The 26,115-nt window shown below is 41.6% G+C and overlaps 1 protein-coding gene across 1 annotated transcript in view; it reads right to left on the reverse strand.

Moving 5' to 3' along the window:
• Positions 1–26,115, reverse strand: part of CACNA1D (calcium voltage-gated channel subunit alpha1 D) — a 289,622-nt gene that overhangs the window by 242,137 nt on the left and 21,370 nt on the right. The window contains exons 2-3 of the mRNA XM_018555255.1: positions 11,325–11,646; positions 9,789–9,894 (exon numbers count right to left, since the gene is read on the reverse strand). Of these exons, the coding sequence (XP_018410757.1) occupies positions 9,789–9,894; positions 11,325–11,646 (428 nt within the window). The remainder of the gene's footprint in view (positions 1–9,788; positions 9,895–11,324; positions 11,647–26,115) is intronic.

The following is a 26,115-nucleotide window of genomic DNA, read 5'->3' on the forward strand; positions in this document are numbered from 1 at the left end:
AAAAAAAAAGTCAAAATAAGTAAATAATGCAGCCACCGCATCTAAGGATTGGTAAGCTGCAATATATTACATTTTTGCTTTTGGGTTTTGTTTTAAGACATTCCCATCTCTGCTATGAGAGTGGGTGGTCCAGCAGGAATGACCACAGCGTCCCAGGTTGCTAAGACCTCTTATCAACCTGTGCTAATCTATGCATCTTCCCACCCAGCTCGCTGACTGAAATCAACGAATGCCAGGAGCTGAGCGGGACGCTCTGGCTTACATCCCGCCGAGCTCCTGGCAACCAGTGATGTCAGTGAGCTGGGCAGGACACCAGACACATCACCCTCAATACCTTAGGATCAGCCCTGTCAGTGAGTCTCTGAAAAATGGTTCCTACCCCAAGCCCAGGGCCAGTCATAGATAATAAACATCATCTCGAGTACATGTATTTGGAGCTGGGCCTCACCATTATTTTCCACAACTGGGTCATGTTGGAAGACCCCAGGAATGCCACAAGATGTAAACAATGCAAAGCTTTAAGCCGACTGGGGCAAATTTGATATGAAGGGGGAAAAGGAGCTAGAATACATTCTACTGCTTAAAATTGAAGTTACCCTATGTGTCAAAATTTGAAGGTACAGTATAGTATAGAGCACAGTAGAGAGTAACTGATTTGCTCATTTGTTAAAACATAGACTACAATTGAATATATTATATCATTTGTACTCCTTATACATGGGAATATGGTGATGTTATGTAACAATGTGCTGCAAAGCTCTTAAACTGCCAAATGAAATATTAAATAGAGAAATGGCATAACGAAGACAAAGAGCACACAATGTAACAATGCCTGACACACAGCTAACCTTGTGTCCTAATTCATTTACAGCTAATCCTCACCAAATCTTAATCTTAGCAGCTTGTCTACCTGCTAACAATTAAAGAAAGAAATCACATTACCATAATGCAGTTGAAAACAAATCACATTTATCCATCTCATTGTTAAACAAGACACTCACGGTTCTATATATAGAGTGTCACTGATACTAATTGTTCATGTTCCACCTTGAGTTAGTGTTTCCTTTTTTTATCATGACTAGTCACATTTCTCCATCTTAAATTATGAATCAAGTAGGTCAAATGTAACTAGTATAATGCAGTAAGGCCTCTTTCACGTGGGCAGTCTGATCATATCCTGCTGTTAGTTTTTCAGGCGGATCTGATCAGGAATAAACGAAAATGGCAACTGCACAATTAAATCTGATTGGAAGCCCTATGTAACTCTATTAGTCAATATGTATACAACGATCAACCATAACATTATGACCACCCACCTAATATTGAGTAGGTCCCCCTTTTTCTGCAAAAACAGCCCTGACCCATCGAGCCATGGACTCCAGTAAACTTCTGAAGGTATGCTATGGTATCTGATACCAAGCTGTCAGTAGCAGATCCTTTAAGTCCTGTAAATTGCTAGGTTGGGCCCCCATGGATTGAACGTGTTTTTCCAGCACACATCTACGCTGTTTTCCCATCTTCATAATATTGCAGAGAGCAACATGACTTTGAACAGGCAATATTAATTGCCCAGTCCAGAGTACTAACCAGAGGCGGTACTGTCCCAAAAGACATAAAAGTAGGTTAATAGCCTCTAAAACTATCAGATAAGTATGTTCAAAGAAAGACGCAAGAATGGAAGCCATGAAATATTTATACAAATCCCTCCACAAGTCCTGAAAAGTCTTGTTTTACCCTTGATTTTGCTGCTTGTTCAATTGTATGTGTTTCTGCATTTACAGTGTACAGCTGTGTTTTCCAAAAAAGCTAAACCCAAACTAAACCAACTAATTTAACCGTTTCCCAAAAGAGTTAAGCTGGCCATACGCTGCTCGACTTTTGGCCAAGTCCTTCTGACTTGGCCAAAATTGGAGCAGTGTGCGGTCCCCTCAGGAATCCCCCAACCCCCCAGTTGACAGCAGTTGATTTGTCAATGCACTTTTGTCAAAAGAGTCAGTCTGAAAACATTTTGGACAAACAGTGATTGGAGCTAATCAGTAGCACATCTGCCATTGTCAAAATACAATTGCCTAGGGGGGCTGAACAAGAAAAAGCACTTGATTTCCCCATCCACACTGTTTAACACAGATGGGGGAATGGATCAATTTTTCTTTTTCGGCCCAACAAACAAAAACAAGAAAAATTAGCCAGTGTATGGCCAGCTGTACTTTGAAGGCACTTTCACAGTTGCAAGTGTGCTTATATTATCTCTCAACCATAGTTTCAAGCCCTCAAATGGCTGGTGTCATAGCTCATCCCATGTACAGCACCATGGCAATTGCAGGTCTAAACAGAGGCTAAGATGGCACCTTCCTTGGCTGTAAACGATAGGAGGGTTTAGCTCCACTTTAACATGTAGGTTACCACAATTAATTAGAATTTATGTTCTAGGAAGCCTGTTGGAAGAACATACTCACTACAGAGTCAGCTGCTAGTGGCAGGAACTAGAAGAAATTATAATTTAACTGGTATGCAAGATGTTTCTATGGGTCCAGCTACTATTTCAGGGAAGACACTGTACAAACTGTATACAGTCTCTCCCTGAGTGGTCCAGTTACGAAGGGGCGCCATATGGAAATCATGTGAATTCATGAGCAAGTAATTAGTCAAGACATTACACGGAGATTTACTGCAGCACAAACAGCATTTTTAAGTGGGCCTTAACTCGTATTTCTCCATCAGTCATAAGATTATCATTCAAACGTTGAGATGAGCTACCAAGATGGCCACCACCAAACAGAAACACATGGTAAGTCAGTAAAGGGAAAAAGATCAGCTGCAGGGAGCCTATAGACAATGATGGAGCCTAGTCCTATTCTCTCTGCTTGCTTTTTTTAAGCACAGCTTCCACAGTTCAGGTTCTTTAAAGCATACCTAACGTCTATATGAACTAGACCAGTTTTAGTTAAGCTTTCTCCTTCTCCAGCTACCCTAATCTGTAATAGGTTGATAAACATTCACTCACTTACCACTGCTCTAGGTTCAGTCCTCCTATGGTTGCTAGAACAGAGCTCCTTCTGTAGGGTCATAAGCCACTATCATTAAACAAGAAGTACGCTCAGGGAAAGCCACCGATTTAATGTCATTAGTCACATGACCCCTGCTAACCATGGCAATTTTCTAGCTGCAGCAGTACACCAAGCCTAGAGTGTTAATAGGTAAACATATGAAAACTGCAAAGGCTTATGTAAAGCAAGTCCGGTCCAATTTACTCACCTGCCATTACTCCAGGTTCGGTCTGCCCATGGTTAGTAGAACAGAGCCGCTTCTGTAGAGTCACATGGCCGCTGCCAATTAGCAAGAAGTATGCTCAGGCAATGGCACTGATTGGATGGCAGCAATCACATGACCCCTACTAGTCATGGTACTATTCTAGCTGCTGCAGTAGACTGAGCCTAGAGCAGTAATAAGTACACATATGAAAACTTTTTGAACAATTAACATTTTAGGGCATCAGGATGTTATGTAAAACAAGTCTAGTTCAGTTCAGAGAGACTTCACTTTAAAGGAATCCTAAGCTGAAAGAATTACGTGGGCTACTATTGCTATCCTTTTCCTCTGGAGATGCTAGCTATCAACCAGAAATGGAGAAGTATATAAATAATACAGACAAGCGGCGCCCCTGGAGGTTGCCCGTGGGCAGATGCTTATGTTGCCTAGCGGGAAATCCGTCCCTGCCCTGGAATCAGAAGTTTAAAATGTCTTCCATGACTACCATGTTCCTGAAAAATTACATTTATGTTTGTGAACAGCGGCAATAGTTGTTTCATACAAACTAAACTGCTATTTAGGAGATTGATATGCAAATGTATTCCCATTTCCCCAGAAAGGATCAAAATAACTTTCAGTGCAGCTTAATCTTCTCTGTCATAATAGATTTATAGAGGGACAGAACAGAACAGAAATATAAAAAGAAGAAAACAGAATCGTAAATCCAAAAAGTTCAAGCTTTCTATTTAATAAAAACATCGTAGCCAACCCCTACCAGAATTGAAGGTCTATGCAGGATATTCAGAGAATCCATACGGGGGCTTAACAAAAAAAAATCCTAATCCACATATAATAAATATGTATTGTTTGGTTGTATACCCAATAGATAAACATACACAGTACTGTATAATGAAACAATACCCTCAGTTACCATCAATACTGGATTAAAGCCGTATTCATGATGAGCTACTCTGGGGCCAGTCTGGAGGTCAGCAGGGTAAGTACTCTGGCACTATAATTAATATTTATTACATCAGCTTTTATTTTTGCCTGGCCTTTTTCCCCCTTGGACCAATCAAGAAGCACAGCTAGTGGAGGTACAAGTCTACTGAGAGATGGCACAAGACTCTATATAGTTCAAGTAAAATGTAACTATTGTATCTTTGTCTGCAGGTTATTGATTGTGGAAATGTACAATCCATTATTATCTCTGCATATAAAGTACATGTTGCCTTGGATAGCTTTTACTGGTTTTGTTCTGACAGAAATCACATAACCCTAAAATACTTTTTCTGCTTTTAAATGCAATTTCAGGCAACACCTGAAAGTTATAAGTGAGCTACAAACATAGCAACTGTGCTAAAATCAGAAAATCCCTGCAATTTCCTGTGCTCTTTTAGTGTACACTGACAAGTTGAAGCCCGTTCCCCCACCCAGTGATATTCACTTCCCTGAACTCCACTGTTACTCTGTTAACCTGTGAGAGCCCTGGATCTGAACCCTGTGTAATCTCCGTGTAAACTCCACAATCAGTTGTGCTGGAGTGCAAGGAGCATGATGCTATGAGGGGAGGGCAGAGTGACAGACAGATAAACTCATCAGCCTCCTGCTTCTCCTTTTGCTGTCCGGGCAGGAGACCTGTAAGCTTTACTGAACTGCAGCAGAGAAAAAGCAGGTCCCCTGCCTAGGCGTTCTAAGCTGTGCAATAATTTTATAATTTTTAAATAGTAAACAACATTTTTGAGAGCTTATGGAACACTAATGTGGAGTCAGTGATGGTGGTGGTTTTTAAAAACATATGCCAGCAATGTACACTGAGCTTACATGAAACAGGCATTTGCTTTTTTTTAGCTGTCCTCTTCATCTCCTCATGGTTCTTTTTGAAATGGCCACCTCTTTGCTCTGCAGACAGTCTGTGTAAATTACAGGCTGCTGTGCACAGTGGGAACTACAATGTAGGGCAAGGAAAACTACATTTCCCACAATGCTATGTTTTCTTCATGCAAGAGCTTCTCTGAGGCAACTGAGCTGTCTCTCTGAGCTCTCTCCACCCATTCATTAATATTCATTGTGCCAACACCCCCTAAACAGTGCAGAGTGACCTGGAGAGGCAGAGCTGGTGTATACTGATCTTGTTACGATGACGAATAAGGAAGGGGGCAGCTGCTTTACAGCCTGTACAAGATTGGACCCCAGTGTCAGACTGAGTTTCCTGCGGGGGGGATTTTCAATTTGTAGGACTCAGTCCTACTAAAAAGTCCATAAGAAAATTAAAGCTAGCAATGTGGGTAATGAATATGTACACACATATACATCCTCATCACTGCACCACAATTACATTACCATACACATTACCACAACAAATGCTAATCACTTACAAAGGTGGAAATGGGCTTTAGTGGTTAGTACTTCTGCTTTGCAGCACAGGGGTCCTCCATTCAAGTCCTGGTCGGGACACTACCTGTATGAAGTTTTCATGTTCTCCTTGTGGTTGTGCGGGTTTCCTCCCACAATCCAAAGACATACTCGTAGCTTAAAAGCCTTCTGTCTACTGAGCGTGCCCAAGATGGCTGCCTTACCATCTGCCCCAACAGCAGATAAAGCAATTTGTATTCCTATACATTTTATATATAGAAATATAAATTAATGAATAATCATGGAATGCTCTGATGAATGATTTTCGTTTCATTGATTTATTTCAGAAATACCCTTGATTGATGGCTAGCTTAAGTGTGAGGGGCATCTTAGGGAAAGGCATAATTCTTGGGAGTTCTGCACCAGAAGCTGTCGGCTAATGTATTGTGAATTTGAAATAAAAAAAATAGACTGGAGTTTTACAATCTGAAAATCAGACATTTCGCATGTATTCTGCATGAATAATGTGTGCCTCACATTAGTTATTAGACCTGTATAGTACTGGATGATTACTTCTTGCGAAGGTCCCAATTCTCTATACAGAAAGCAGAAAATATGCATAATTTTAATAAAAAGACCTATTGTCCTTTTTGGCTAATGTATTATCGGTAGGTATGCGGCTGGAGAAAGAAAAGTATTTGAAATCCACGCTAGGTGAATGAGAAATGTAATCATCAAACATGAATTTCAAAGAGAACAACTGTGTACAACAGGCTGATGGATCCACTTGCATCCACCCCCATAAAAGAAGGGTTGCTCGCTCACTGCAGTCTCTATAGATTAGAATGTAAAAGAAAACAACATGAATAATGCATGAAAGACACATTAAAACCACTGGAGCATCAATGTAAACTTTGGATCCTACATTAATTAAGTGCACGGGTTAATAAAACAAACACGAAGAGTTGGACTGCTGTGTAAATAAGGCCAAACATTACCAGGAAGATCTCATCGGAAACTACAAGGTTTTGCCTCCTGGCAAATCTGAGTGCTTGAAATCCTGCACGATTGTGCTTCTGCACTATGTCTATGATGTCACTTGTGCCTGCAGTTAGCGTCCAAAACCCGCAGCCTGAGGTAAGTATTTTTATAGCTATTGTTTATTATATTTTTTTATTGGGGTAAGGGACTTCTAGAAAAATGGTCTTTGCATGTTAATGCATGTCTGCACTAAAGGACATTGATGGCACATTCTGACATAAACAAAGCCACTAGAAGGAGACTCTATAAATCTCATATATAAAAGATGATCATAAAAACAAACCAAAACAAGCAGCTAAAATTTGAAAATCAAATCCAAATATTGTTCAAGGAGCTTTTACTTGAATACTCAGTGAAATTGCATTGTAGTTCCTATACCCTAAATCCTGCTAAAAACTCTCCACCTACGTCCCCCAGCTCGATATTACAAAGCTATCAGATGACGCAATGAATGCTACAAGCACATATAATGATGAAACTCGAGATCTGCCTTCATGGCAGAGAGAATTCAATTATTTTCCGCACAGCAATCTCAATATATTTAATTTACGTATTGCGTCTCATTATATAAACATCCAGTTCAGACATCACAGTGCAGGACCTTGTTTATCCACTTTCAATACATCCCTGGAAATCGAATTCACAAGTATCCCTCCGCTCAGCTTTGGCATGTAACAAGCTGCACATAAACAGATTGAAGTCTGTAGGACTTTACATAAAAATCTGAACCATCTTCAATCACAGAACAATATTATATTGCATGACTAAATAATTACAACGCACACAATGGTATCACACTAGCACATCTTCTTCTGCGCGATGGGGTCTGATGTTTACGAAGTGTGGATTGAAACATTTAAGAGGCACTGGGGTCTTAAAGCTCTTCAAAAGTTCAAATGTATCAAAGTTTTCCAAGCAAGCACACTGGTTCCAACAGAATATCAGGTCTCCCTAGATATGCATTGGTTCACACCTCAGATGAAAGTGTGACAACTTACATACAAAATCCAATGCATTATATACGCTATCTGTGGACACATATCCACATAACTTGATCCAAGAAGAGTTCTTTGGACAAAAACAAGTTTTCACAAACACTAGGCCATGAGTTCATATTCAGTTCATCGTAAATCTGACTCCATTTTGTATTTAACATGGCTTTATCTTATCAATAGTGTGGTTCCAGACCAAATGGAAGAAAAAATCCAAAGGGTCTTTAATAATTCAATTACAAAGGAAAAACAACCATCCTGATACTCTCCCTTTATCAGGGCTTGAAACAATAATGTGTAGACTTAAAAGAACTCAAAGGACTGAAACCAAAGGACTCTTAGTTCCTCTTACTTCTCAGATGACGCTTCTTAATTGATTCAAATCATGTCTATCTCTAATATATATCTACATTTTCAAGCTTTCACTGCACATATGATAGTTGAAAGCTGATTGGTTGCTATGAGCAATAAGACTTTATTTTACTGGTGCACTGTTTATCCATCAGCCCCCATGTAGTTAAATAATTATGCCAATTACATGGAATTAATGTGTGTTGCCTACACAGCTGGATTTTGAACAAATTACAAAGTGTCCCTACCGTGTTTCCCCGAAAATAAGACAGTGTCTTATATTTTTTTTTCTACGAAAAAAGACACTAGGTCTTATTTTCGGGGGATGTCTTACCTGGCTTGGCTGCAGCTGTCCACTCTGCCGTCCAGGGAGCCACAGACAGATAGGTCTTATTTTCGGGGGAGGTCTTACTTTCGGGGAAACACGTTAGTAATCAATTGGTTAACATAGTTCTGATGAAAAAACACTGGGGCCCCAGCCTCCTCCGAAGCCGCTGGATTGGCGCTGCTGGGGCCAGGGCGCCTCTGCCTCCTTGCCTGTCACCGTTGGCTGATATCCATGTAAGGGACCTGGGCCCCACAGGCTGCCCGGGCCCCTTACATGAGTATTGGTCCTACTCCCCTGATGGCAGCCCTGGTTGAGAGGACGTTTCTGGCTACTGTAAATCAAAATGTTGTTTGCACTACCTTATAAAACAATCTTAAATGCCAATTTAAGTGTAATGGTCAGCCAAGTTTAAGATTTCAAAGAGAAAGCCGTGCCTAGGACAGGTACCACAAGTAGCTTCAGATATGTGCGATAGCCAGAAAAGCTGATCATTCACTTTAATACTAAGACTTGACCAACCCAGCTTAGGTTCTAAGCCCTGACACCGGAGAGTATCCCTACTAACCACTTTTTCACTCTCACTGGTCAGGGTGGCAGCAAGTAGCAAGGGCTTAGTGCCTAAATCAGGCTCTTGGTAACAAAGATAAACCAAGATCAGAAGGGTGCTCAGAAGAGGGTTTCCTGGACATAATAGGTAACATAGGCACCTCATGATACCTTTTCTTAGACAGAACATACATTCTTCAGTACAAACTCACCTACAGCAACCAAATTTCACATAAAACAATAATAGATGATCACTGACTGTGTACTACAAGCTGCTTGGTGCGTAGACACCATCCTTTTTTTCATTATGAAGGTTTTGGTGTATTGTGGAAAAGCAATGTCAACTCCTCCCGTATCAACCTGCTCTATACAAGGATGACATAAAGAACTTAGACTATGTCAATGACTGTGACGTTTGAGATGCTTAATGATAGCAGAGTCTGGCACCAGATGGCTTAGAGCATTGAGCAAGACTTCAAGTAAACATGTCACTGATTTTTAGTAAGTAAATTAATTCAATCTCTACCTATCAATCATGTTATTATCAACAACATGGTAATTTATACACAGATTCCCAAACCTGGCCACACTTTGCTTCCCCACTGCCCTTCCCGTGATTGATGGAAACTGTCACATTGTCCCTGACTTACTGGAGAAAGGCAGAGTCTGTGATGGCCTTTGATACCAATCACATCCCAGAACTCCTTTTTCTAAGGCAAGCTAGAAAACACATGAAATGAACACCAAGTTTTCTTTCCTCTAGGTCCTTCAAATCAATACAATTTTACAACTTTTCAAATATCACCCTTCCAGGTGCCAGTAATGAATAAAAAGGATTCTTAATGTGGCTGCACCAGTATAACGCACATAAAAATGTCTCTAATCCCAGTTCCGTGAATATGCAGATGCCAAACCAGAGGACTTACCAGGTTGTGATTGGTGGAGTTGGAATCATCTTCAGGGAATGGAATGTAAACAGCTAAGGCCACACAATTGGCAAAAATTGCCACTAATATAAATATGTCAAATGGTCTGAATAAAAGGTTAAGGTCATAAAACTATCACATATGAAATATCAAACATTTATTTTGTGAACATTCTAATCTGGCTAGAAACATACCAAGGATCCCCTAATGGAGCATGACCCTAACTGGGTCCCTACAACATATATGACACAAGTAATATATAGATAATATATATACAGGGCCGGATTTATTCTAATATATATAAAGGGGTTCCCCCCCCTCCCCATGGATAAGGGCAATCAGATGGCAGGGGTGGCAGGGTTCGTTTTATGTCTTACTATTTTCATTTTATTATCTTTTAAATTAATTTTTTATAATTTACTTATTTTTACTTTTTTATCAAATTTTTTTTTTCCTTTTTATTACAGCACTGTGCTGGCTCTCCTGTGACAGCTGAGATGGGAAGGCTGTGAGTACAGCTCTCCTGTCTCACTGTTTACACGGAGCAGAGTTGAGAATGGACGTTCTCAGCTCTGCTCACCGCTCTCCATCGAGAACGAATGTGCCGTGGTCCCGAGTCACCCCCAAAAAAGAGCGGGGGACCCTGAAAACCATGGCGGGGAGGAAGGCGGCCAGCAGAGGAGGACAGACCTGCAGGCTAATTACAAGTAATCTCGGCGGCATCGACAGGATCACTTGTACTACAACACACGAAGCAGGGCTAAATGCAGAAAAAAACTACCCACTCGGCGGCTGTGCTGCCCCTCTACTCACTGCTCCCCCGAGGCAATGGCCTAGGTGGCCTTGTGGCAAAACCGGCCCTGTATATATAATAATCCAATAATAATATAGAAAGCTCAGATTGCACAGTCTCCAATTGCAGATTACATCCGTGAATATCAAAACTTTTTTAACAAGCTCTTCCATACTTGTCACAGCTGACCCCGGACCTCACCTCTCTCCTATGTCATCAATGAAACTGAAAATGAATCCAAGAGGTGGACAACCATTATATACACTATACATGTCATTAGGTGAATGAATAAAGATAAAAAATGGAATGAAAAGCCTCTAGCCAGGGCTCATTACCTTTTACACCAACCATGTAAGACCACTTGACTATGCAATGTCATGGTTCTGACAATATACAGAAAACACTTGTATTGTAAGTAGACCTTGGATTTTTAGTAGCCAAAAATGTGATGATGGTAAGCTCTTTTGCCAAGCATTCAAAAACAAAATGCAGACAGAGATAGGTAGCTATTTTTGTTGATTATCTGTTACTAATTGTTTGGTCTCCACACTGGGGGCCCTAAAGACCAGTACAAATTAGACATCATAATGTCCCAAGTCATTTACAATAAATTATTTAGCATTGATCTAACCTTCAAATATATTCTGCAACCTTGTAAAACCAAAATAGTACACAGAGTAACTTATGTGCCCAAGGTGCATTTTAAACTGGCCACAGTTGGCAAACACATGTGTAAAGGATACTTCCATTCTACTATACTGATACAGGCTCTCCGGATTGGGTTATTCAGAGATAAACAGAAAAGGGCACGGGCTGGTCTATTGTTTGTGGAGCCTCCCCCTTGTTTTTTGCTCTTGGCATACTGTTGCCGTTTTTTCTGTGACAAAGATCCAACCGGCAGGGGCTCGGTGGCACTCATGTTCTGGACAGCCTTGGCCTGTCTAGCAGCATCGATTGCAGCTTGCCAAGAGAGGACAGTCTGTTTGGATGGTGCTGAAGTCCTGGACTGGAGAATTGGCCCGTCAACAGCAAGTGGAGGTCGCTTGCTACTTGCATAGTTCGCCCCTGTGAAAGAAAGGACAATATAGATATGTTTCAGTAGGAACAGCTTTTAACAATGGGCCTACTTATAGCAGTATATTTTCATGTAGTACCGGATGTAAAAAAAAAAACAATGCTTGCTTGGTCTCCTCCGTTATTTTTACCTTCTGTTACTATGTCCCTAAATTTTATTTCAGAACTGCTGTAAAGCAACGCAAAAAAGACCACATTGCTATAGTGATAAGATTATATTTGTCACTCTGGTTCAAAAAAATTAATATTTAATTAAAAGATGATATAAGCAAAGGGAGTTATAACAGGTAAACTGAGAGGTAGACATTTTCCTATTATCTACATAGGCCCTATTGTCATACTAGGTGTATAAAAAAAAGGACAGTTACATTTAATAGGATGTTGCTTTATCTGTAAAGATTGATGCCTCCTTTCATGTATTACCCATAGTCTCCTTAAAGAAGAACTCCGTGCAACATTTTTTATTAACCCTTGCAGTGGGGCTACCCCCGGCACTGCAAGGGTAAACTGCTTGTTTTTGTATAGGGGCTAAAATAAAAAAAAGTTATACCCGATCTTTGGAGCTAGCTGGCTGGCTCAACGCTCCCTCCAGCCTCTCCTACAATGCAGCCATGGTAATTCCCTCTGCGCTAGAGCTGCAACAGTTAATCGATTTAGTCGATTAAAATCGACGATTGAAAACGTTGGCAGCCCTCACATCCAATATAAAGTGTATTGGATGTGATGACTCGAAGGATCCTAAGACTGCTGCAGCAGAGGGGGGGCTTAGCTGGAAAGATCAGTCTAAGAGCAACCCAGTTTAATATATCTGCATATCAGAATTGCTAATTCTACTCTCAGCTTCATACAACATGGATATGGAGTGTATTCTGGAGCTGCCGTACTATAATATGCTGACATTACTTTCTTGTTAACCTTTCTCTTGCTGCCTGAATTCTTGTGAGACTTCAAATACAAAGATACCTGTGCAGCCGGTGTTCTGTCAAGAATGACGACCCCGCTGGATTTGACGACCTCAGCATCTGCGCTTGCGCACACAGCGGGATTAACAAGGAAACCGCCATTTATTTACAAAGTATTTTGGTTCAATGGTTAATTGTGACCGTTAATAATATACCATCCATGGCAGTCAATGATGGATGCCATTTTATGCACGTTCACAATTAATATCCTAAGCAATTACATAACAATGTAATTGCTTAGGATGTTCATTGTGAATGTGAATAAAATGCCATCCATCATTGACTGCCATGGATGGCATATTCTTAATGGTCACAATTAACAATTACAAATTAATACTTTGTAAATAAATGACGGTTTCCTTGTTAATCCCGGTCTGTGCACACGCGCAGATGCTGAGGTTGGCGTTCTCGACAGAACACCGGAGTTGCAGAGGAGAGAGGTTGCTGACACCACTTATCACATGATCAAGAGATCTTGGTTTGCGTTGGCTTATCAGTTTAGCATTGACAGCTGCTGAATTGTAATTGCAAACACACGTAATGGGCAAGGCCTGGCTTATATTATGCAGGTGTACTTGAACTGGAAGTGATTCAATCAATATGCTCTCCTGCAGATTCATGTGCATATTTGTAGACTGGTCGGAGAAGTGGGAAGATGATGCTAAGCACAAACTAGCCCATTAATGAACATCGGCTGTAATTTTCCAAATGTATGTGCCTACATGGTTTTTCTAGTATATATACTGTATGTTTATTATAAAGGAAAAAGGTTCTTGGATGATAATTTGATGTACGGATCTACCAATCGATGCCCATGCTTAACTGCTTAAATGTCAAATGGCTTGAGGTTATGTGGTTTTACAAAAACTTCAGCTCTACATGAATTCAATGCTTACACAACCACCTTCATTGTACTTAGTACATTACAGGTTTGCTAGATCTGGCTGTCGTGTGGCTTGAATTGTACTTAGGAAAAACACAACAGACAACACTTAGAGATTGCAGAGAGACTGAGACGTGACACATAGAAGCAATGCCAGAAATAACTCCTTAGAATGAAATTCTGACTGGCATTTTTCAGCCTGAAGTTCTACTTCTCAAAGGGACCACGCAAGAAGACTCAGGCCCAAGGACATAGAAGCTACGTAGGTTGTACTGTCGTCATCTTATGGAGGGGGAGAGGAGGACTAGTCTCAGAGACAGGCACAGCAGTAAAGCAGTTTATGTGCAGTTAAATGACAGCTACGTAGTCAAGACTCTAAACTCATTAACACCTACAGCTCATCGTAAATAAGCACGCCGATCAATAGAAGTGGTTCACACCAATCTTGCTGTGTTGAAGCCTGTTATAAAAATAGGGTCTGCTGCATTTTTGGTTTCCTGTAATGATCATGTAAAATTGATGGCAGAAAACAATTAGCTCACAACTGCACATAGCATATAATAAGCAATAACAATAAAACAATTAGACAATTAAAACAGAACTTAGCAGCCACTGAGTCCAAACTATGAATCACAGCTGAGTATTTTCTGGAAAACATCTGATCACTACTGTTGCCCACAAGATACGGGTAAGTCCAGAAGCGTGTAATCACTCCCAGCTCCACATGTATGTAGCTGACCATACACCTGGCAATTTTCAGTTTATTTTAACCACTTTCTATCCAGCAGAAATCGCACATATGATTGCAAGCCCCTGCCAGAAACTAAGCAATCTACTACCCATGAGGTCAACCGACCACCAGAATGTTATCAATTGTGAACTTAAAAGTGGACGATACATTAATAGTTTCAACATCGTTCATTTAAGATTTAATTTAAAAAAAAATGAAAAATGACAGTAATTCCATTTAAAGTGATCAGAGTTTTCTGCCAGGTTCACTTGGGGCAATATCGATCTCACCTCCTTCTCCTCAATCGTAATCACCATTTTATATCGGTCTTCGGTTGCTTTGCGATTTCGACAAAAATGGAATCAAAAGTTTAATCTCTCTATCAAATGGTTACTAGAGATGAGCCTGGGCTTGGTGCATACTCAGTTTGCCCAAGTCTGCTCAAAACTGTGACCACGGCTCCCTCCTCCTGGCCCAATCAGTGGTGGAAGTTGCTGCATGTTCCATTCCCCACCCTTTTCTGATATTTAGCTACGGGGTGGGCAATGCACCTCTCTGCAACTAATTGGGTCAGGAGGAGTGGGTGGCAGCCAGAGTTCTGAGCGGGCTTGGGAGAACACAGGTGAACTTCTCACTTATGCCCATGTGTATGTAAACCCTGACAATCAACTTCTCTTATTAGCTCCCTTTTGTTTAATATTGGAAGCATTTTGTTATATCTGTTTGCAAAGTGCAAAAAAAAAGAAAAACCCGTTGATCTTGCCAGAAATAAACAAGGACACAGGAAATGTTTATTACACACTTCCTGTTATCCCAAAGAGCCCTCCTAGCTCTTATCTTGAACTACAGAATGATTAGCCTTTATTCTGTGAAGATCTGAGAGTAGAATGTGTTCAGTAGTTTAGCAAAAGACATTGGGAGGGTTGACAACACTCGACAACACAACACCAAAGTACCCGTGCAGTGGGGCTACCCCGCCACTGCAAGGGTTACTGAAAATACATTTTCAGCAGGGTGAGGAAGGGTTAGAAATATGTTGTTGTGTCAGAGGAACAGGAAGTGGGGGAGAATATCCCCAAGGGGTCAGAGTCAACTCTTTCCCACCCTAGTATGCAATACCAATATATGGCTGGAGATAGGCTTTAGTAAGCTGAAAGCTTTATTTAGACGGCGTGCGATGGGTTATCTTAAATTCATCTGGAGTTAATATTTAACAAAACTACAGGAATGGAAAGCTTGTCTTCTCCAGTATACAAGCATGTTCTAAACTCTGGAGGACATCTACAATGAAACAAGCCAAAGGTCATCAATAATTGATCGGCCAAGTATTTCCATGATAGAATGTGCCAGTTTTTTACCCTGGAGTATATTCTGTAAGCATTGATAAGACAGAGAAGAAAAAACATATAATAGATCAAAGGGCTCCTGATGAGAAGGAGGTGTTCTGATGTGAAAAGGGACTCTGATCTAAAGGGGGACTCTGATGGGAAAGGGGGACTCTAATGTGGAAAGGGACTCTGATCTAAAGGGGGTGTTCTGATGTGAAAGGGGAGATGTGAAAAGGGACTGTGATCTAAAGGGAACATCTGATGTGAAAAGGGGGACTCTGATGTGAAAGAGGGGCTCCAGACGTGAAAGGGGGCCTTCTGGTGTGAAAAGCAGGTGCTGATGTGAAAGGGGGTACTCTGATGTGAAAGGGGGGTCCTTATGTGAAAAGGGGATTCACATAAGGACACCTTATGTGAAAGGGGGCTCCTGATGTGAAGGAGGGCTGCTGGTGTGGAGTGGGGGCTGATGTAAAAGGGGTACTCTGATGTGGAAGGGGAGAACTCTAATGTGAAACGGGGGACAGCTATGTGAAGGAGGGACTCTGATGTGAAAGGGGAATACTCATACATAGGGGGACTCTGATGTGAAGGAGGAAACCTGTGTTGTTATTTTTTGCCTGGAGTCTGCCCTTAAAATCCATACTAGACCCCAATCTAGGATAAGGATCTGGCACATCATTTTTTACATTTATGTTTTTCGATTTTAGACTGGGGTGCCCTGAGATTTTTGCATAGTTTTAAAGTGATTAAGATTGAGAAATGCTGCTCTAACCCACAAAATAATTCTTAAAATACTTGCAGGAGGGATATCATGTCTGAAATATGTCACTGGAGGCTTTCGAACAGATAATATGGTATTAAATTGCTCCCGCATTTCAGAGCCTATATTTCTGTAATGAGACCTGCATCCAGCTAACTCTGCTGATTAAGAAGCAGCACTGTGAACCGACGATTATTTAAACTGGTGGAAAGAACTGAGGAAACACTGACAGGCATGAGGCACGACAAATCAGACTCATTTTGCAACTAATGGAAACCTGGAATGAATTTGTGCGAGGACAGCTCTGTAATAAAACCCTCACATAGGATGTCATTTAGCAAACAAAGGTGAAAGCCGATTGGAAAGTGTCACCCTTACTTTTATCAAAATAAATAGTTACTTCATATAAGGGCTTATACCAGGCCTGGAAAATCTCCAGAGCCCGGCGGCTAATACTCCTAAAAATTACCTCTGGTGCCCAAAATCTTTTCAAGCTTGTATTTTATTGTCATTGAAGCAACCTGGTCTTACAAACAAGGGAGGTATTGTCTTATAGTGAATCTGCATTGAAAAAAATAAAATACACATATCAGCAATTGCTAGCAGGCACCCTAAAGTGCCTGCTCCTACACTGTCTGCCCTGCCGTGCTGCCCCATACATAGTAACAAAGTAGGTGAGGGTGAATAAAGACAAAGGCCCATCATATTTGCACCCATCTAGCCCAACCTGTGTGTGCCTGTGCGTGTGTGTGCTTAGAAATATTCAGTTCCAGTAGTTCCCGTATCCTCACTGGCGGAACTACCAGGGTTGCAGCGGTCGCAATTGCGACCGGGCCCTGGCGTTCCGCCACTTGGGGGGCCCAGCAAGGAAGTAGAGGGCCCCCCGCGATCGTGCCGCTTCTTCCCTGTCGCACAGCCACCCGCAGCATGTACGGGCGGCTGTGCGAAAGGGCTGGAGACGCTGTCACTGATCCCGGAGAATGAGCTGGGCCCGCCTCATAGGGGCGGAGCTAAGAGGGCCGTCTCTTAGCTCCACCCCCTGGCCGCCAAGACGAGGAAGAGGGCCATGGGCCTGCAGGAGAGGGAAGGTAAGTTTGGAGTGGGAGGGGACGCTGGGAAGAGAGAGAGAGAGAGTGTGTGTGTGTGTTCCCAGCACCAACTATGTAGTACTACAAGTCCCAGCAATGCATTATATTTTTAAGTAGGGATGCACCAGTGTTAATACTGGGCATTTTCACAAGTATTCATACTCGTGAAAATGCCCCGATACTAAACGCAGATACCGGTGTTCTAGATCGGCGCTGAGCTAGTCGAATTTGCCGACCTCAGCATCTGTGCTTACACACACACCAATATTATCGAGGAAACCGGCATTTATTCACAAAGTATTACGTATCCTTGTATGTTTAGTGAACTAAGAAACTCATCTAAGAGTATTTTTGAATTTATCAATGCTATCAGCAGATACTACTGACTGTGGAAGGCAATTCCACATTGTACTACTCTGTGCAGTCCAAGATTAAACCACCTCTCGTCTAACCTATTGTTGTGTCCTCGTGTCATCAATACAGTTATCAGTATAAACAGTTTACTCTGAATGTTGTGGTCCTCATTTATGATTTTGAAAATTGCAATTAAGTCCCCTCTTAAGCACCTCTCTTCTAAGCAGAATAAGTTTCATTTCTGGAGGAGGTCTCGATAACCCACTCCCTCCATCCCGTTAATCAATTTTGTAGCCCTTCTCTGAACTCCCTCAAGTTCAAGGACGACTTTCCCTACGGTCGGTGTCGGTGACCAAAACCGGAACGCATACTCAAGATCACTGGTCAGTTTTAACTTTCTGATGGCTGAAACCTGAACAGAGCTAAGCAAAATGCCCCTACAACTCTCCCATATGATAGCACTTGGACCTGATAATTGGCTACACAGGCACCAAGCACTGAATTCTGAAAGGCAATGGGGAGGCCCAGCTGCCCTCCCCCTCCTCCCCCTTCATACCCAGGAAGCCCCAGATTTTTCAGGGGAATAAATCGGAGGATCAGAGTGTATGACTGCAGACAAGGAGTGAGTAACCTGCGTTGTCATTTTTGGTGTGCCATCCCATCAATACTACCATTAAAGATTTGGAATCTTTAGTGCATATCGAATCTTGGAACCTTACTTCTTCTGTGCCTCCATGTTGCATTAGATTCTCAACAGAGTGTTCCCAGGGTCTGCCATAGGAAGCTGCAGTTGGAACGTTAAGACCCCCTCCCCCCTATACCCAGCATACCCCAATCTTTTGAGCAAATCTAACCTAGAAACCTTACATTTTTGGTGGCTCCATGCCTAAAATGCATACCACAGCTTCATTATCCACTCAACGCTGCGGTTGGGATTTTTAGACCCGCACACACTTACTAGGGCCAATTTGGACAACAGCCAATTAACCTACTGGCATATCTCTGGATTGTGGGAGTGAGGAAACTGGAGTACCTGTAGGATACGCAAGCACAGCACTTTGTAGCCTTTTTTGCAGTTCCATTCATCTCCTTTGACTTATTTTGGTAAAAATGCAGCAAACACAGGCTTTCAGGATTTTTAGGCCAGCTTTACACCTATGTTTTGCGGTAATGCATCGTAAAATGCTTTTGCAGAACACCAAAACATGTAAGCTGGGAACCATCTGTGTGTTGTGATTTGGTGCAAGGAACAAAGTTTTAGCTGCGTGCGGTAACACATCACAAAGAGCTGCGCAGGTGTGAAGGGGCCCTTGAAAACACCCTGGATAAAAGTGCAAAGACATGAACAGTGCTAATAATTATTATAGCACAGATCTTATTAAGCATTTTGCGTTTTCACATTTAAACTATAGTAAAACATTTGAACAGCCTTTTCTATACAGCATTTGCTGTAGTAATTCCATTTAGCCACATGCACACAATGCTTCATCAGTAGCAGGGCTGCAGTAGTTGACATCTTAAACCTTTTTCTGTGACACGTTCTCTTTTTCTGCTTCCTGCATTCCCAATCACATTCAAACATGCAAGGCAGGTTTGAATCAGGCTTGTTGTATGCAAGAGGCAGCGAGGTTACTACAGTGCGTGTTGCAGCTTCATAAGCAGGCACGTTCCAGGATCACTAGGTTACTGTCAAAACAGAGTGAGGCGGACTGGCACAGTGCAAATATGCCTGGATGAAAAACTGAAGCAGGTAGGCTGTGCTCCTTAAATGCATCTCAAAGTTCAATTTCTTGTTTAGTAAGTATATTATCCTTCCCAACTTTCTGAGATGAGAAACAAGGACACCTTCCAGCAAAATTAATTCATTCAACGGACACACTCCTGCCTCGCCCACAGTTATGCGAACCATTAAAGGAGAACTATGGGGTTAGGGCTTTTCCCCATAGTTCTCCAAAGGGTAACGGGAGGACACAAACTAGCGTCCTCCCGTCACCCAAAGCTCGGTAAAACGCAAGCTGCAGCTCGCGGTATACTGAGACGCCGCAGCTGAAACGGATCCCGACAATTATGTCTGGATCCACCAAGCTGCGTGAGCCAGCTGTACCCACCCCCTCCCCCATCCGTTCCGCCAGTCAGCGCTGGAGGATCGGACAAGGGAGGGGGGAATCCAGTCCCTCCCCTGCCCCGGCTCTCTGCAGTGACAGGATCGAGAAGTGAGCGAGCGCCGGTATGTGTTCGCTCACTTCCCAATCTACTGAGTCGACCTGTGACAGTTTCATTCCTTTAACAACCATTAAGAGTTTATATGCCAAAAATGACTGATTAAGAATTGTTTTTTTTCTCCATTACTTTTCCTTTATACTTATCTTTTTCGAAATAGTAAACAAGATAATTAAGAGATATGGATTTTAATAATTATTATTTTGGTAGATAAATAGAACCTTTTTTGATGATATCTGTACATCAGACCAAAAAGAGGGACAACGGAGGAGGAAAGAGGAACGGTGGGGATTTAGTTCCAAATGAGGCATAAATGAGGCTTGAAAACATTTTCAAGCCTGATGAAGGGGACCCTGTGTGGCCCCGAAACATTGCTATTTGTTTTGACATGAAGTGTCAATAAACAGACATGTTCTTCACTTCAATATGGTGTGCTGGTGACATCTTTTTTTTTTTTTTATAAATTCTGTTTATTTTTTTTTATTTTTTTGACAGCATAACAAGTTACGTAATTTACATGAAGTAGTAGGGGAGAGTACACATAGAAAGCATATACATACATGCATGGGGTCAGTAAGCAGAAGTTACATGCATTTGGCAGTATAAAACAAACATTGCATAAACAAGTTATAACGGAACCAGAAGAGCAAATTTTAAACAATCTAAGAATGCCCCCCTCTGAGGGGGAATCGGGGGGGAGGAGCGGCACTACCCCCGTCACAACCGGAGTACGGAGTCGCCGTGTGGCGAGTGTTTGGGTCCATTACATTGGGTGTGCCACCGCTCTCCCCGACCCCCAATCGAGAGCCGCTGTTGTGTGAGTGGCAACCCTCTTCTCCAAGTGTCACAAAAAAAAAAAACACCAGGAAGCGGAGACCGCTGTCACCTCCGCCGCTATTGTGCGAACCTCCTGCCTCACCTTGCATAGGTCCCGTTGGAGAGCCGCCTCCACCCTGGTGACCAGGGCCGCAAAGTCCTCCTTCGTGGGCAGGAACTGGAGCAAGGCCCTGAATTCCTCTGGCACGTCCTCTGGAGTATGTTGTCGGATCCCCCGATCGATGTCGGCTGAATCCGAGTCGTAGAGCCGAGGAGACCGGTGACCCGCTGGAGAACCGCTGGGAGCAGGTGAGATAGATCGTGCTCGGCTCCGTAGTGAAAGGGCGCGTGAGGCTTCCGGCGCCATGTTGGAGTCGCGGCGGTCCCGCGATCCACTCCTCGTGGAGGAGAAGTATCTCTGTAACGATGGCGTATTCCGTTGGGAGTAGGAAGCCCCGTCCTTCCGGCGTTTTGAGGACATTAGTTCGGCTGGTCTTAGAGTGGTATTAGTGCGGAGAAAGTAATGCAATTGATAATGAAACCACGGAGCTCTGGATCTATGCGACTTACACCTCCATGCGCAGGACACGCCCCCCCCCTGGTGACATCTTTAACAAGCTGGGAGGCATGTATTATTGTTATCTACTTTGACTGCCCAAACCCTAAAAAACTATTGCATGTTTGTATTAATTCATCCGAATACGACTAACAAGAAAACTTACAAAAGATAAATAGGGAGAGCCTAGCGCAGCTAAGCTTTTAAATCTAGATTTAGTGGAACTCCAGCTAAAAAAGCTATATGTTATAAAGTGAAAATACCTACTCAACTTGTCTCCAGCACTGTCCCCATAGAAACTCTGTTGGCAACTGCTGGTGCTCTAGTGCAGGGCTTCTTAATGTGTGGGTTGTGACCACATATGGTGTCAGGCAAGTGAATGAGGGGGGTCGCAACGAAAAATCTGAATCCCTGGCAGGGATCAGCAAGATGTCCGTACACAGACACCGGTGTCCATGAGTGGCACTTGGGGGTCTGCCGCGGCGGCGTACAGGGCTAGGGTTGTAACTTGTTCCAGTCCTGTGCCCCCCGTACAATTGATAGTATTGGTACCTTTCTGTGTACGTGCAGGGGGGTGGAGCTTGCCTTTTAGTTTGGCTAATGCTCTGCAGAGGAAGGCGGGACTCGTTCGGGAGCGAAGGCTGCTGAAGTGGTAAGGATATTTTCCCCACTACTAAGCCTAATAACCATTTTCTCCAACACAGAAAGTGATGGGAAATCCAACAGGGTCAGGAAGTGAGAAGAATCTTCCAATAGTTAAATATGTTTTGGTTACAACTGTGTAAGAAGGTATATCCCCTTTCTTCCAATAGTTAAATCTGATCTGGTTACAGCTGTCTACGAAGGTATATCTTTGGAGAGATCTCCTTAACTTTCTGCTTGTACCTGGGGCAGGAAGTGACAGGACATCTTCCTGAGAGGGGGATCTCACTGAAAAACATTAAAGATGCTCTACATCCTGCAGTATCAAATATTCTGCCAAGATGTAATTATTTATGTAAAAATAAACAAGCACATCCATCTCATTAGTATGCAAATTTGCTTTCATCTTTAGTAAATGGTAAAATTATATGTATACCAAAGAATTGTTTCAAATAAACTTCTTTATTATCAGTAAATGTTTGATTTGTATACCTCATTTATATACCTATATACCCGGGGTCACACTAAAATTATATCGGGCGAAAAGGGGTCACGAGTGGAAAAAGTTTAAGAAGGCCTGCTCTGGTGGGTGGAATGGTAGCCAGTGTCAACTCACTTCCTCTGATCTCAGGCTGTCATGGACACACCTCCTAGGAGCCTCTAAGTTGGCCCAGGCTTATACTAACAATACTGCAGAGAGTGGTGCTGACATCAATACTGTACTGAACATATAGTAGTGCTGAATGCCGCCTACCACCTAAATACCTCCTAAAGGATGTCACATAAGCGGCCAGATGACTGCTTGATTATAAGGACAGCCTTTCTCAAACAGGGTGCCTTCTGGCTTGATCAGGGGTGCCTCGAAACTTTCATACAGCATCATGCCTCTGATGTGTAAAGGGTTCCTAATGTGAAAGAGAGCGAGTCTGATGTTAAAAGAGGGGGCTCCTAAAGTAAAAGGGGACTCCTGATGTAAAGGGATGGTCTGATGTTAAAGGGGGGATTCTTATATAAAAGGGAGGCTCTGATATGAAGGGAGTTACTAATGTGAAGGGGGGACTCTGATGTGAACAGGAGAACCCCACTTTTTTGTGTTTTTGCATGGGTTTCGCCTTTAAAAATCCATATTAGACCCCTTTCTAGAATAAGGGTATGGTATGGATTTTGGAAGGACCACATATAAAAAAATTTACATTTATGGTTTTTACATTTTAGAGTGGGGTGCTACAAGAATCTTTGCATACTTTTAAAGGGTGACACAACTGAAAAAAGTTTGAGAAACGATTTTATAAGGTATGTATAAAAATATGTGCAGGGATAATGGGGGGATAGATTTGCTTTTAAAGACCTGGTTTTAAAAAATGTACAGGGCTATTCACAAAGGGGTGAAGAGTTTGGAGAAGGCAGGAGAAGTGAACAATCTAGGACAAAGTAGCTGAATGGGAAAGTGAGCTGAATTGGAGAATTTTTACAAATCAGCTATTTTGTCCTAGATTGTTCACTTCTCCTGCCATCTCCAAACTCTTCACCCTTTTGTCTGTGATGGTTCTCATTCATCCAGGTCATGGTATATCTGTAAAAAATCAGTCAAGGCAACTGAACTTGCTGTATTTTTCTTGAAGACGAATAGAATAGAGGTGGAGGGTGAGGCATCTATTGTCTGCCACATACAATGCTGTTTTAACACCTCCTAGACTCCAATTATGCAAATGCAATCAACACTAACAGATTATGTGGATTGGAGTAACATTCACCATATTTATTCCCAGATAATTTTCTGAATTGAGAAAACTGGTCGGATGTCCAGTGAAATATCTTCAAGTCCAGTTGCCTTGACTGATTGTTTACAGATATCTTAACCCTTTTGTGGGTAGCCCTGTTAAATTTCAAATAAAAACTAAAATAATACTGAAGCAAAGCCTTTATCATTTTTCTTTGATTCACAAAAGCTTTTTTTTTTTTTTTTTTCTGTGTGTGTGGTTTGCTAATTTTTCAATTTATCAATGATATCTTTTTCACTTTGCTAAAGGATTTTTCATTCAAGTGCGCTCATTTTACAACATGTGTTATATTATCGATTTTTGCATTGGTTTGTCACAAAAAGATTATAACACAGATTTTTCATCCTGAAGCTATCACTAGCATCTGGCTGGCATTAACAGCGAGTTTCTATAAGGTGCCTAAAATAACGACTGATGAGACAGAATACAGATTTATAAGAAAATAGGGTATTTAATAGTTAAATCATCATTTTAAGCAGAAAAAAAACATTTCACACTAGTGTGATATTTTTTACTCCGAACCTAACATTTTGATGTGGAAACTATCATAAGATAAAATACCAAACATATGTAAAAACAACTCTCGCAGCTTTGTGAACTGATGCTTTGAAATGCAACTATAGATAAATCTATTTTTTTGTAGTTTTGGATAGAGTGGAAAAAGGTTTAGAACATTGGTCTGTGTACCGATTTGGAAGACTCTAGTGCTTCAATAACTAATCGACAATAATCGAATGAGAATAGTTGGCAGCTATTCTCATCATCGATTAGTTGGTTGGGGAAGGGGGAGATAATTTTTTTAATACAACCAATCGATTAGTTGCCCAATTATATTTTCAACTAATCGATTATGAAAATAATCGTTAGCTGCAGCCCTAGAAGATTCACTCTTTTATGTCCTGGTGGCCACTATTTCCAGAAAAAGTAATCACCACCACCACCCACTCCCACCACAACCACCCACCACCACAAAAAAATTAAAAGAGGAAATCTATCATTTTTAAACCGGAATTAAAGTTAAAAAAAATAATTAATTGCTGGGAGTTAGGGATTTTTGGCCTAAGAGACATTCAAACTCCCCGTTATCCGGCATCCACTGGGATTGGTAGATTCTGTTTCTGGTTGCTTAAGAGTTACTATTAAAAATAGGTCTAACTAATGTCATACCCCGTACGATACCACATCATGACATAAACTCTATAATGACTTCATATTAATATTGAAATACAGTAATCAACAGCAAATTAAGACAAATAGACACACTTAAAACAAATTAAGACAAATAGGCACACAATTGTTTCCAAGATAATATGGGCTGCAGATCAGCAGAACAGTGAGTACACAGGGGATTTTTTTTGGGTTAGATGAGAGTGCTGGTTAGTTGAATACCGGATAACTGAGAATTGACTGTATTTGTATTTATGTGAAAGAAGAAACACACAACGTAAGGTAAAATATCAACTGCCAGTAAGACCCATGAAAACGCATAAAAAACATTGTTAAGGTGAAACGGAAACAACAAGGATTTAAAAATATATAGGGAAACCAAGGAGGCGGCGTGATAGAAAGACATGGCCTCGGGGATGTTAATAAAGGTGTGCTAGATAGTGCAGGCCATAATCAAACATGAAATTGGATAAGGGGGTGACAGGAAAAAGAAGACGGAGGGGAGAGATAGAAGTAGAAAGAAAGAGAGCAGGAAGCGAGAAGAAAGGTAAGTCAGAGGTCCAGAAAAAGGACAGAGCAATCAAGAAAAAAGAAAGGAATAGGAGGGCACGGTGGTGAGAGAATTGTGAGCGGCAGCTCCAAGGCAGGTCGATGGGTTCCCAACTGAGTAATTATACAGGGTTAAATATAGCGAGGTCTAATTCAGAAAGCTCAATCATGTACCAAGGAGGCCACATTTTCAGAAATATGTTGTAGGAATCTGTATGCTAGAGAGCTGTTTATTCACAAAGTACCCCTGCATGTGTTGCTTGAACCCCTCATAGGGTATATTTTGTTTCTTCCACCATCGAGCAAAGGTTTGTAAGATAAAATCAGCCAGTTCCTGTTGTGAACAGTTGATTTGCATAATTTTGAAATGCAGCAAAGCATGCCAGGGGTCTCTATGAATTGTAATGTGAAATAGAAATGAAATAAGCCTATAGAATTTTGATCAAAAGCGAATTGTGAAGGGACAGGACCACCACATATGCATGTCATGGCCCTCAGTACTACAACCCCGAAAGCAACAATTAGAGTAAGGGGGAAGAAATTGTGCAATTCTAGCAGGAGCTAAATTTCATCTTATCTCATTTCATCTCTTCTCATGAGGACTTTATATGCAGACTCCTGAGA

The sequence above is a fragment of the Nanorana parkeri genome, unplaced genomic scaffold (genome assembly GCF_000935625.1).
Source record: "Nanorana parkeri isolate BGI_ZX_2015 unplaced genomic scaffold, ASM93562v1 scaffold189, whole genome shotgun sequence".
Lineage (NCBI taxonomy): Eukaryota > Metazoa > Chordata > Amphibia > Anura > Dicroglossidae > Nanorana > Nanorana parkeri.